The following is a 13,407-nucleotide window of genomic DNA, read 5'->3' on the forward strand; positions in this document are numbered from 1 at the left end:
ATTATTGTTATTACATAACAACCAAGAAAACAGTGGAGAAAGCAAGACCTTTATGAATATAATTATCTCATTTATTATATGTGATCTTTGTGCAAGAACAAAAATAATAAAGAATGAATGGTATTTATGTATGATAATTTTTTTTGTAAAAAATACAGAAGGCAAACATTTTTATTTGGAATGGAATGTGTCAGAGTTCTCTTTTTTGAAATTTATGCATACAAAAAAAATGAAAAGAAAATAGTATCCATCCGTAATAAGAGAATAATCGAGAACTTTACCCGAGTAAAATAGTATAATGGGATAAATATGTCACATAATTTCCATAATTTTTTTCACCATTTGCTTTGTTTCTTTTTCTATTTGATATTATGAATGGTATATTTAATTTTATCAACATATCCATTTTTTTTCTTCTTTGTTCCATTTATAACATCACACAGATTTCAGCTGAAAAAAGGAGGAATTTTCCGTACACTTTCTTTCTCATCGATTATGCCTTGACACGCCGTCGATATTTCTATTTTTTCAAAATCAAATGAATAATTAAGCGTCACTATACACACACACAAACATCGACATCATCAGCAAAAACGATTCTGGATCGATAAATTGTTTCGATTAATTGACTTACAAATATATATTTTTTTGTTTAATCGACATTAATGATGGATAAAAATAATCGATCAACATTGGGTAAAAAAGATCTAAACATTGGTAGCGTTGGTTTAGTTCCATTTCAAGGTATCGGTACAAGATTAAGACGTTCACGTAGTAAAGATCATTCAACAGATCAAGATAATTTATCAAATGATTTAGAGATTTCTAATTTAAAACATTTACAACAATCCCATCATCAACATCCTCAACAACAACAATTCATTTTGGGTCATAATAATGGTTATGACGGCCTAAATTTATATTCGCCATCATCTGGTACATTGGAGCGAACAAAACGTTTCTATGGAAATACACAGCCAAAAATACCAATGTTTGATCATCAACATCATAATAGTTCATTTATCAATTCTTCAATACAACAACAACAATTATATGTACAACAATTGGATCAACGATTGAATACAAAAAATGGTTCATCATCAGCATTATATGAAGATTCACAATTATTATCTCATCAATATGAAGAACCACAATATCTAATCGATGTAAATTATCGTGCAAGACAGCAGCAACAACAACAACAAAAAGATTTATATGGAAAATTCGGTGCATTCAATCATCAACAACAGGTACTACCATTATTGACAAATAATTCTATAAAAAATCATCGTAATTATACAACAACGGCTACAACATCGACAATAATACCACCAAGTAAATTATTTGCCCAAACATTATCATCATCATCAACATCATGTAAGTTTTATTTATTTTTATTTTTTGGCATGATTTAGATTGTGTTTTATTTTATTAAAATTTTAATATTTCAAGATTTTGGTTGTTTATAAATATGAACATAATCTTTTGGTGCAATCAATATGGTCGGTGTATTATCAATTTCTGGTTGTTTTTGTTGTTGTTGTTGTGTATTCATTTTTTGATTATCAACAGAATTATTATTTATTTCTGATTCAATTCTTCCAATATCTTTTGGTATTTCATTAAGATCTTCAGTTGTTTTTCCTTTATAAATATGAACATAATCTTCCGGTGCAATCAATATGGTAGGACCACCGACTGTATCGTATGGCAAAACTTGTTGTGTAGGTGATGGTGTCGGCGATGGTGGCGGTGGGGGTGGTGATGGTGACTGATATGGTGGTGTCTGTGTTTGTAATGGTGATTGTGTTGAAATTGCAAAACAAGGTCTTGTACGTTGTTTTCGTTGTGGTACAGATTGATCAGGTGGTAGTATATTTTCAATTTTTGGTTTTACTTGTTGTATTATTGGTGAAACATTTGCCGTTATTGTTCTATTTGATCTTGGAGTAATTTCTTTATTATGATTACATTTACAATGACGATTGTGGCGAAATTTTTGGCTACGTTTTTTCGATAAAGTCTGATGACGACGATGAGAACGACAATGTTTATGGCCACAACCGCCTCCTAATGCTTCCTCTTTAGATCCTGCCGTTTTGGATGAAGAATTTGATTTTTTACTTCGATTTATGTTCAGTTTATTTATTGGAAAAAAGTAAAAATAAAATTCTTTTTTGTCTTTTGTGTGTGTTTGTGTTTTTTGTGAGAGAAAAAGAGCAATAAGGATCGATATATTTACTAAGCTTTATTATTTTATTTTCTTCTTTCTGATTATTAAATCGATACAAAATTGACAATGTCAAACATCCAAATCAATCAATCAATCAATCACAGCTCAAACAATAACAAACAAACGTAAATCGAAATAATAACACAGGGAATAACCACTTGGAACTTTGTTAACAGAAACAAATGAAAAAGAAAGAAACTTATTCGTTTCAATTCACTTGCAAATCACACACAAACACAAACAGAAGGAAATGGATACTTGATTTGTTTCTTTTTTTTTGTTAAGAGTTTCACTTTTGTTACGAAATCGGGAGAAAAATCTTGGTTGTTTGTTGTTTTTATTTCAATTTTCGCTCGATCACACACAAACGATCCAATCGAAATTGGATACCATTTTTGTTTGTTTTTATATATAGTGATTTTTTTACTATTCAAATATATAATCTAATTGATTTAAATTTGATTATATTATTAGGTTACTGACTGACTCTTTAACAGAAAAAAAACTATATCACGATATTTCTGATAGTATTTCATTTTATATTCAGAAAATTATTGATATTCTTTACAGTTATCATTAGGAAGGTTTATTATTGAAGAATCCTTAGGTAAAAATAAAAAATTGTATTGTATTTTTTGTTTATTAATACTTGTCGTTTTGCATTTTCCTATTTCATGCTGTTTTGATTGTTCAAATATAAGTTTATTTGTTTTGTTTTATTAAAAAATTCGATATTTTAAATTTTTTCAAATTCTGATTCTGTTTTCTTTTACTTCCCCTTCCTTCCTGCAGATAAACAACCATCAACAACAACAACACCACCAACAACATATGATTCATGTTTAGAATCATTTTCAAAATCATCACAATCAACAACAACAACAAGCGGTATTGGTGGTAGCAATAGTAATAATAATCATCGTCAATTAAATAATTTAATAAATGATTGTAATGATGGTTGTGATACTGATATTATTGGTGGATCATCATCATCACCACAATCATATAGTGGCGGTGGTGGACAATCGGCTATTGTAACAACAATAAGTAGTAGTAGCGCCGGTAGCGGTTGTGATGATTTACATCAACAAAAACAACCGAATTCAATGACAAAAACAACTACAACGACAACATCAACAGCATCAACATTTTTATCATCAAACAATCTGATTCAACAAAATAATCATGGACATCATCGTCGTCGACGTGAACGTAATCGAAGACAAAAACAACAACAACAACAGTAAGAATATTCTATTTTGTTTTTTACTTTTGCGAAACGAAAAAAAGAAAAATAATTCATTTGATCCCAGGGATTATGTTTGCAATTAATTGATAGAAAAAAAAACGAACAAACAAACAATAACAAGATTTATTCGTGAATAACAAGAAACATTATTTCAAATGATGAAATTCTATATTATTTGAGTAATAATAACAACAATGCAAAAACAATATTGTATCGTATGAATTGAAATCCCAATGAATTTATTGAATGACCGGCAAATATCTCATTCTATTATCATTCATTAGCTCAAAAACAATGTTTTATCAGATCAATCACATTGGTCTTGTTTGTTTGTTTTTCGATGATCTATTTACACAAATAAATTCATCATTGATAATTATCAACATTCATTCAGTTACCTATAGATTTTAATCCTCTTCGTTCGTCTTATATTTTTTCTCATTTCAGTTCAGTTCTTTTTTCCAATCTTTTTTTTTATGTGAATTTGAAATGAAAATGGATTTAGTTGTTATTATCGTTTCAAACATTTTCATTTCCATTATTATTAAGGCTGATTTGTTATCTTGAAAATTCAATCACAACATAAACAATTGGCCATATAATAACAGATTTATTTTTCTTTTCTTTTCATCAGACACACTTACATCAATAACAACATTGTGCAAACATGTCCACTTTTAATAAGACGACAGATTTTTTTTTGGTCTTCTTTTCATATTGTTTTGTTCGTGCTCTATCGTTTTTCACCCACCCACCTTCTCACACAAACATACTCTTATTAAGTGTATGTGTGTTCGATATAACGGAAATGGCCAAATCGATTGATTCTTCGATCATCGATAATCTACCAATCAAAGAATAAAAGAATAGTGGTGTTTCATTTTTTTTTCTTAACAAAACAATTCATCATTGTTCCAAACACAATAATAATAATAGCTGTGATGAAAAAATGAAATCTTACAAAGTTCAATCTTCTTTATAAAATTATTATTTCATTGAAAAATTTAATAATTTTCGGATAAATTTTTTTTTGCTTTGTTCACACAATGTTATTTATTGATTACAATTTGAAGCCAATCTGTTCAATATATTTTTTTTGGATTCTCAATTTCTTTTGAATTGTTTTAGTAATAAAAAAAAACTTTATAACGGAAAAAAATCGATGATGATATGTTGACGTGTTAAGTATTCTAGTATTATTAATAGAATCTTGTGTAGATAGATTTTAAAACAAAGAAAGAATTTTCTATTTTTTTTCTTGATCAAAAAAAACTTAACACCTATAATCGGTCATATTGATAAATATGGAATCAATGTTTTTTTTCTTTTTTTTTAAGTTTTTTCTTTTTTTTAAGTTTTGTCTTTTTTGATTAATTTTCTCGTTATTAACAATCGATGGATGTCATATTCTTAAGTTTTCCTGTCGTCTTATCACTTACCTATCGGATTAAAGTTAAGCCTCCAGAAAAAACTAAAGAAATTCAGCGAAAGAAAAAACTAATTATATGATAGATTGAATTCTCTTTTGAAATTTCTTTTCTTTCATAATGATGATGACGATGGTTTGTAGATTTTTCATTTGTTTAATTTTTTTTTCACTTTTTCTTATACTTTTTTTTCGTTCATTTGGATTCTGGATATTTTTATTCATTTGGTACTTTCTTTCTTTTTATTTGGTTATCATTTTTGTCGTTTTTCTTCAACTTCGAATCCCTTGATATTTGTTGTTGTTTTCTGGATAGAGAAATGTTTTTGTCAATTTTGTAACTTGATTGGTTTTTTTGTTGTATTTTTTTTGTTCTAATATAATGTTCATTTTGATTATTTGTTTCTTTTTGTGTGTTCGATTAAAACTGTCCGCTGGATCGTGATGATGATGCTTTGGTAAAAACAAAATTCTTTCAAATCTCACCGGACATTAAATGAATGAATGAATGAATGGAAGTGACTACTGACCAATATTCAATAGCAACATTAAATTGATGTCTTCAAACACTCCCCTCATCCTCTACACACATATGATATTCATCATCATTATGATAATTGGACAAGCGATAGTAAATGAAACCCACAAAAAAACCATGGAGAAGAAAATCTCGAATCGAATGAATGAATCGTATCGATATTTTATTTTTTGTTGTTATTCTGTTTTTGTCTTTTTTTCTGACCAACACAATAAACAAAAGATTTTGTCACTGTGTGTGGCTTTTATTTTTATCTTCACGATAATTTTGATAAAGTTTTTTTCCTGCTATTTTATTGATCAGTATTTCATCGATAAAGCTGATAAGAATTTCACTTAAATTTCACTTTTTCATTAATTTTTTTAGAAAAAACTTTGATAACTTTTTTTCGTTAAACTTTTCACTACATTTTTCTTATTTTTTTCCTTTTCTCTCTCGTTCAATTATCAAGATTTTTTTTCTGATTATTGAATTTCAATTTTGCAATACGACAAAAATAAATAAAAATGTTTTTAGGATATATAGGAAAAAAATGAATTACATTTTTCTATCGGAAAAATAATCTTAAACAAACAATCCCAGAAAGAATATTGAGCCAATGAACAATATGTATCTATCTTTATTTGTTTCATTTCCGTTTTATTATTTTGTTGATTTGATTTTTTTTTGTTGTTGTTGATGATTGAAATAACAAGAAATCTGGACAAAATTTATGTCCACACAACATATGATCCATAAGTATGAATGTAATCTTGGTTGTTAGTTTGTTCAAAACATGGATATTTGTATTCAACGACAACAAATAAATATTGATATCAATTCGCCCGATAGATTTTATATAGAAGATCCATTAAAAGCTTTCGTAACATCATCAATGATGTTGATGTTAACAGAGTTAGTAACAACAACAACAACAAAATCAGTTAATCAATGTATGTAATATGGATGACTAAATAGAATGGTGATATTGTTAAATTTAGGCTATATATCTAAGTGTTCATAATCATACTTGAATCATTCAAGTATGTGTTTTTCTTTTCATTTTTTTTGGATCATCATTACACACATATCAAACTTTATTATAAGATATTGGTGACCAGAAAAAAAAGAATGGCTTCCAATTGTATTTATATTTATCATTTTGCTTTTGATGGTGGTGGCTAAGGAAAAAATAATATAATTTTTTTTGTCTGGCTCTGAAGAAAAAAATGTAGTTACATCATTTGTGTTATTGAAAATTGTAAACATTGATATTTTGGGTGATGATGGTGCTTTAGTTTTTGGTGATGCTTTTAGCTTAAGCAAATATAATTTTCCGAATCATTCGATTATTATTATTTGTTTGTTTCACAATTTTTTTTACATATGTCCTTTTTTTATCCAGATCATTCAATGATCTTATTGTTGCAACTTTTCATTTCTATTCACAAACACCATTGAGACATAATGTGGCTCTTATTCAATCGAATTGAATGCCATTTTGTTTTGTTGTTGCTGTTCAATATAATGCTCTCAATATAACAACAACAACAATAATAATACCTAATCAAAATGTTTTTCGGGATAATATGCGGGTCCCGACAACAACAAAAAGAATGTGAAAAAACGGCGTTGCAATCCTAAACCTATATAATCAACAAACAGAATTTTTTTTGTTGGAATGCCAGTCATGTACAAGAATACCACGTATAATAACGATGACAATAAAAACAAAAATCAACCACCTTTAGTATATTACAAATGTTGTTGTTGTTGTTGAAACTTTTAACCCACCAACAATCATATTATTGTTGTTGTTGTTGTTGATTCTTGTATGATCATGATGAATGGAAAAAAATACTTTTTGGAATTCGTTTGTGTGTGTTTTTGTATTTATATATTCTGTCAAAAGGAAATCCTTTTTTACACACTTGTTTGGTGATGTAATATATATACTCATCATCATCATTCATTCATTCATTCATTCATTCATTCATTGCCACACTGATGATGATAAAGTTAAAGTTGATTTTGTCATTCTTTTCATTGAAAAAAAGAGGAATGAATGAATGAATCAAAGAAAAATAACAAAAAACCCAGGTTTTTTTGGCCATAACCATAATTAATTTGATTGCTTTAGCCATTCATTTTGGAATCATGAAAATATTTTTCATTTAAAAAACCAGAAAAAATATATTTTTTTATTTCCGTTTTGCAAGAATGATAGATATTCTGCAAAAAAATCGGAAGAAGGTGCAAAACATGTGTTTGTCTGGAGAGAATCATATAATTCTATTACATTTTATACAATTCTAAAGGTATCGTTGTATGTGTGTGTGTGTGTGTGGGAGGGGTAGTTGGATGTTGTTGTGTATAGGCGTATGAATTTTGTATACATTCATTTCACATATTTTTTTTGTGTAAAATTTCCATTAGCTTTATTGCAATCATTCATCTTTTATACACATAATATTCGTTGCTGATGGTGATGGTCGTAGGTGGATTATTATTACAAACAATAACAAACAGTGGCAGATTACAATGATGATGGTTTGTGTAACAAAAAAAAAATCCAAACCTGGTTTTTGTGTGTGTGTATGTGTGGTTCCAACCTTTGTTCATATTGCTATAATAAATATGACCGTTTGTAATTTGTAATTCTGTTATATTCTTTCAATCGGTTGTTTATATGAAAAATGATTCCAACTCATATAAATGATGATGATTATTATTATTATTATTTCATCTTTCTAATGTTGTCTGTATTTGAACTATTTTTTTCCTGAAAACAAAAAAAATAGTAATGAAAAAAAGAATAGAATCACATCGTAAAAAATAATCAAAATGAATAGATACTATCATCATCATCATCATCATGACACTCTTTTGTTCACATAATTAATTTATTAATATTGCATTAAATGTTGAGTAATATGTCACATGGCCATCATTCATTTTTGTTTTTTTGTTTTAATATTTCACATACGATTGATGAGAATCAAACACAATTCTATAATGAATTAGGAAATGAAACCAAGAATTTTTTTTGTGTGGTTTTTTTTGGTCTGATCCATTATTAATAGATTTATAATCATAATTTTTTTCTTTCTTTTTTCTATATATGTTCAATTGCCGAATGATGAAACAAAACAACAACAAAAGAAATATTTTTGTTGATTGTCGAATTAATGGTGATCATGAAAATGATGATAATGATGATGATGGCGATTTAGATGATGATGATAATGAGGATGATGATAATAATAATCATGTCGATAGAATTGATGATGGTGATAATTGCAATGATGATGATGATGATGATGAACCGACAGCTTCATTAATGGCTGAAGAATTACTTTCAAATCGTTTTGTATTACATAATAATAATAATAATAATAATTCATCTTTATCATCTAAACAATCACAACAACATTATAGTGCCATAATGCATACTTATGCAAATCCATTTCAAAATTGTAATGTATCATCTTCAGGTGGATATTCAGAAGATACAACCGGACCAATAATACCGACCGATTTGAATACAATGAGGCCTTCGCAGGTAAATCTTTATTAACGTTGTTTTTTTAAAAAACATTATTTTTTATTGTCTTTATATGAAAATGAAAATTTCAATTTTTATTTCCCATTTTTTCGATTATTTTCAATCCTGTCAATCTGATAATATTGACAGTTATTAAAAAATTCATTTGCTGGTTCGGGTCCACCTCCGGCTAGTCTTCAATCAAATCATAGTGGTGGAGGTGTTGGCCGTGATCATCTTCATCATAATAATAATCTAGTCTCATCATATCTAATACAAAGATTATTGTCATATTTTCGTGCCGAACAGAAACAACCTCCCAATGATGATGATGATGATGATGATCATAATATGAATTTACGTAATCGATGTTGTTGTAATGGTTCCAATTCTAGCTCATGGTTACGTTCATTTTCAACGCTTACATTGATAATTTTGATTTTTATTCTGATTATCATTATTATATTCCTCACAGGTATGTCTAATAAAAAAAACCATAATCATAATACACACTCCCCATTCTTTTAATCATTGTTCCTGTCATTGTCTGTTCTTTTTTTTATTGCTTATGATTTATCAATCTTAATCAATCATTTTTTTATATTTCGTTTTTTTTGCTTGGTTGATGATTCAATTTCGCATAAATTCTATAGCCCTACACAAAGAAAATATGATAGATCAAACAACAAAATTTCGAACAAAATCAAATATCGATGATACCAATAAGGTACCATGTGTAGTTGTTGAAGACCTGGATCAACATTCAACATCACACCTGGCCACTAATCAATATGGTATACAACGTACGAATATTATTGATGATAATATGCAACATCTCAATAGTAAGTTGGATAAAATTATTATTGCGAAATTTCAAGTCACGATCGACATCATTTATGATTTTATTACAGATGGTGATGATCCATTGGTTTCAAATTGTCCAAAATATTTTCCCCGTGATTCATCCCATTATAAAGAGATCAATCTGTTTGATCAACATCATCATCATAATAATCATCGCCCTCCTCACACTATATCATCAACGATGCCTATTTCGCTTCGTTTAACACCTTTTTCATCATGGTCCATATGGTTCAATCAAATTCAATCATCATATGTTAATTTTCAATTTTATGCTCCAATTAATACGCGATTGGCATTGGTGGCCAATAAAAATGAACCACCATCATTGACTATTCATCAAATATTTCAATTGATTAGTGAGGATACGTTGCTGATGGATAATTCTATCAGCAACAACATTGGTAGCAATTATAATAAACGCGATTCACAGCTTGCCTTGATGCAATTTAAACATTTATTTGATCAGGGTTCTTGGTACTTGTCGTTAGTCAACGATATTGATATAATAATACCACTTGTTGTAAATATTTCAATAGTCCAGAATCAAACATCACAGCAAACTATAAATTGTCCAAATAATTGTAATAATCATGGCTATTGTCATACTGGTCGTTGTCATTGTTTTCCGGGTTTTATTGGCACAGATTGCGCCGATAGTAAGTCACAGAACCAACACATAATGATTTTAATTCAATTTCACATTGTATTTTTTTGATCAGATGTTTGTCCAGTTTTTTGTAGTGGCCATGGCCAATATTTACAGGGCAGCTGTCGTTGTGAAACCGGATGGAAAGGACGAGAATGTTCAATTCGTTCTAATGAATGTGAAACTTCTGATTGCAACGGAAATGGTCTATGTATTGATGGAATTTGTCATTGCCATCCTGGATTCAAAGGAGATGATTGTGAACAAGGTATTCATATTTAATGAAAATAATCATAATTGTTATGGTGAAAATTAATTGCATTGATTTGATTTTGATTCACCCCTACTCTTGTATGTAGCAAATTGCGTTGATCCAGAATGTTCCGGTCACGGAGTATGTTTAGATGGAAATTGTTTTTGTAAAGCTGGATTTGCAGGGCCAAACTGTAGCGAACCAGATAGGAAATTACACAAGTTTTTTCCGAATTGTTCCAACCACGGTAATATATAATTGCTAATTTTATCTAATAATTAAAGCTAATTACCTTAATGTACTTTTCTACCTTTTTCAAATCAACCCACCAAATAACCTAACAAACTATAAATGAATACGATGACCCATCATCATCATCATTTGATTCCATTAACAATAGGTTTATATGATTTAGAGAATGATCTTTGCATGTGTCATACACATTATTCTGGATCAGATTGTTCACAATTAAGTTGTTCATTGAATTGTGGTCAACATGGTTCATGTCGAGAAGGTCGTTGTATTTGTGATGATGGTTGGTATGGTTCAAATTGCCAACATAAAAAATGTGATATTCGTTGCCTTGAACACGGTAAATGCCATAATGGTACCTGTCATTGTCAGAATGGATGGATGGGCAAACATTGTACCCTAAGTATGTTGATAAATCTGATAATGATTTATCATAAGAATATCATAGGGAAAAATACTAATAATCTTTAATCGTATTATTTTTTTTCGATGACAATAATCATCTTTGATCCCAAAATCTGAACCCAAAAATAGATGGCTGTCCGAATACATGTTCAAAACATGGTCAATGTGTTCCTATTGTAACAGCTATTAGCAATTACAATAATAATAATAATAATCGTGATGATTTTGATGATATTGATGGCGATAATGATGACGATAATACTATCGAATGGAGATGTCAATGCAATGATGGTTGGGATGGACATGATTGTTCGGCACCACAGGAAACAAACTGTAACGATGAAATAGACAATGACAATGGTAATTGGATTTAATTCTCATTCAATCCTCTTATTTTGTTTCCTCAACGTTGCTGTTGTTTGATGCAAAAATTCTATGTTTATCTCTTTTTTTTTCTTTAATAATAATAATATAGATGGGCTGGTTGATTGTGCCGACAGCGAATGTTGTCACCATGAGCAATGGTATGTGTGTGTTGTCTTGTTTTGGATGATGATCGATATTGACACATTTCATGTTTCCTTTTGACAATTATTTTTTTTGCTTGTTTCTAAAATGTTTATTCGACTTGTCATATAAACAGTGGTCATCAATCATTAATGTGTATTACATCTCCGGATCCGTTGGATATTTTATTACAAAAACAGCCACCATCACCAACGTCGTCATTTTTTCAAAAAGTTTTATTTCTTATTGAAGATGGCAGTGTACAAAGTTATTCCCAAAAAGATGTCTATTCACCAAAGTAAGTATCGTATGAATTTTTATCCATTGTTTTTTCTGGTCTAAATAAATATTAAAAAAAAGTTTTTTCAATTATCCAAAAAAAATAATTGTTTTTTTTCAATTTCCGCAGACGTGCATCCGTCATACGAGGTCAAGTTGTTGGTAAAGAACTGAATGGACTTATCGGTATTCGTGTAAGCGTAGTCAATGATCTTAAATATGGATTCACATTAACTAGATCGGATGGATGGTTTGATATTTTGGTTAATGGTGGCGGTATAATTACATTACAATTTCAACGAAATCCATTTTATCCGATTAAAAAATCTGTCTATGTTGCATGGAATGATATTACTGTCATTCAAAATCCGATTGTAATGTATTTAGGACCATCATCATCATCATCGCAATCATCATCATCATCTTCATCCACAACTATGAACAATGATCATCATGGAAATGAATTTCATAGCTTTTTACTTAATTCAAGAATTCCATTTGTATTTCATAATTTATTTTCACATTCAGGTTTGTTTTATTTCATTTTACCTAGTTCATTCACACTAATGTTGTTACCTACATTGATTTATTTTTACAGATTTTGGTGAAAGCAATTGGCGTAAATGGATAGCTAGAGGATTGTATAATGAAAGTAAAGATCATCATTCATTCAATTCTGATTCATCATCAAATCGTTGTCTAGAACATCATTATGAACATATGAAACCGATAATTCGTGACCATATTTTTCAGTCTTCCAAATTTTTTTCAACGCCCAACAAAGAACCTATCTGTGATAAAGATAACTGTATTATAGCGGAAACGCAGGTATGTTTATTTCTCTATCATTTCACTTTGAACATACAATTCTGATTTCGAATTTTTTATTTTTATTTTTTTTAAATATCCTGAAGACTGTTCATGAAAAGATACGTATCGGTACCACTAGATTATATGTTGTTTATCAAAGTTCACAATCTCAAGGTTATAGTTCAACATTGGATATTCAACTTACACCAGATATTATTCCTAAATCATTACGTTTCCTATTGTTACGAATATTGATCGAAGGAAATATTCATGAAAAAATTTTCGAAGCTGATCCTAATCTTCGTTATACATTCACATGGAATAAACAAAATGTCTATAAACAAAAGGTCTATGGATTTGCTCATGCTAAAAGTAATGATTTTTAAATTTAACAAATTAATCTTAATAATTGAATGTTTGTG

General features: G+C 29.0%; 2 protein-coding genes across 4 annotated transcripts in view; one reads left to right on the forward strand and one right to left on the reverse strand.

Annotated features, from left to right (window-relative positions):
- The window catches only part of LOC113791928 (teneurin-m-like), a 38,388-nt gene that overhangs the window by 19,081 nt on the left and 5,900 nt on the right, over positions 1–13,407 (forward strand). The window contains exons 2-16 of one of the 3 annotated variants that reach the window (XM_075823105.1): positions 444–1,377; positions 3,026–3,476; positions 8,588–8,987; positions 9,120–9,444; positions 9,623–9,811; positions 9,881–10,489; positions 10,553–10,747; positions 10,839–10,979; positions 11,133–11,387; positions 11,519–11,749; positions 11,865–11,913; positions 12,033–12,194; positions 12,306–12,703; positions 12,774–13,003; positions 13,090–13,357. In XM_075823105.1, coding sequence (XP_075679220.1) covers positions 666–1,377; positions 3,026–3,476; positions 8,588–8,987; positions 9,120–9,444; positions 9,623–9,811; positions 9,881–10,489; positions 10,553–10,747; positions 10,839–10,979; positions 11,133–11,387; positions 11,519–11,749; positions 11,865–11,913; positions 12,033–12,194; positions 12,306–12,703; positions 12,774–13,003; positions 13,090–13,357 — 4,615 coding nt within the window. In that variant the 5' untranslated portion in view covers positions 444–665. Of the gene's footprint in view, positions 1–443; positions 1,378–3,025; positions 3,477–7,831; positions 7,976–8,047; positions 8,080–8,587; positions 8,988–9,119; positions 9,445–9,622; positions 9,812–9,880; positions 10,490–10,552; positions 10,748–10,838; positions 10,980–11,132; positions 11,388–11,518; positions 11,750–11,864; positions 11,914–12,032; positions 12,195–12,305; positions 12,704–12,773; positions 13,004–13,089; positions 13,358–13,407 lie in introns of those variants that run through there. The other 2 variants (XM_027341778.2, XM_075823106.1) reach the window with 2 other exon arrangements.
- LOC142645790 (uncharacterized) lies at positions 1,384–2,896 on the reverse strand. Its single transcript, XM_075823069.1, has 2 exons — positions 2,883–2,896; positions 1,384–2,246 (listed from the first exon to the last, which is right to left on the reverse strand). The coding sequence occupies exons 1-2, from the start codon at positions 2,894–2,896 to the stop codon at positions 1,448–1,450; spliced, it is 813 nt and encodes a 270-aa protein (XP_075679184.1). The 3' UTR covers positions 1,384–1,447.

This window comes from Dermatophagoides pteronyssinus, unplaced genomic scaffold (assembly GCF_027571235.1).
Source record: "Dermatophagoides pteronyssinus isolate colony J.1.1.1.1 unplaced genomic scaffold, Derpt_VIB-CSIC_2022.12 sq0023, whole genome shotgun sequence".
NCBI lineage: Eukaryota > Metazoa > Arthropoda > Arachnida > Sarcoptiformes > Pyroglyphidae > Dermatophagoides > Dermatophagoides pteronyssinus.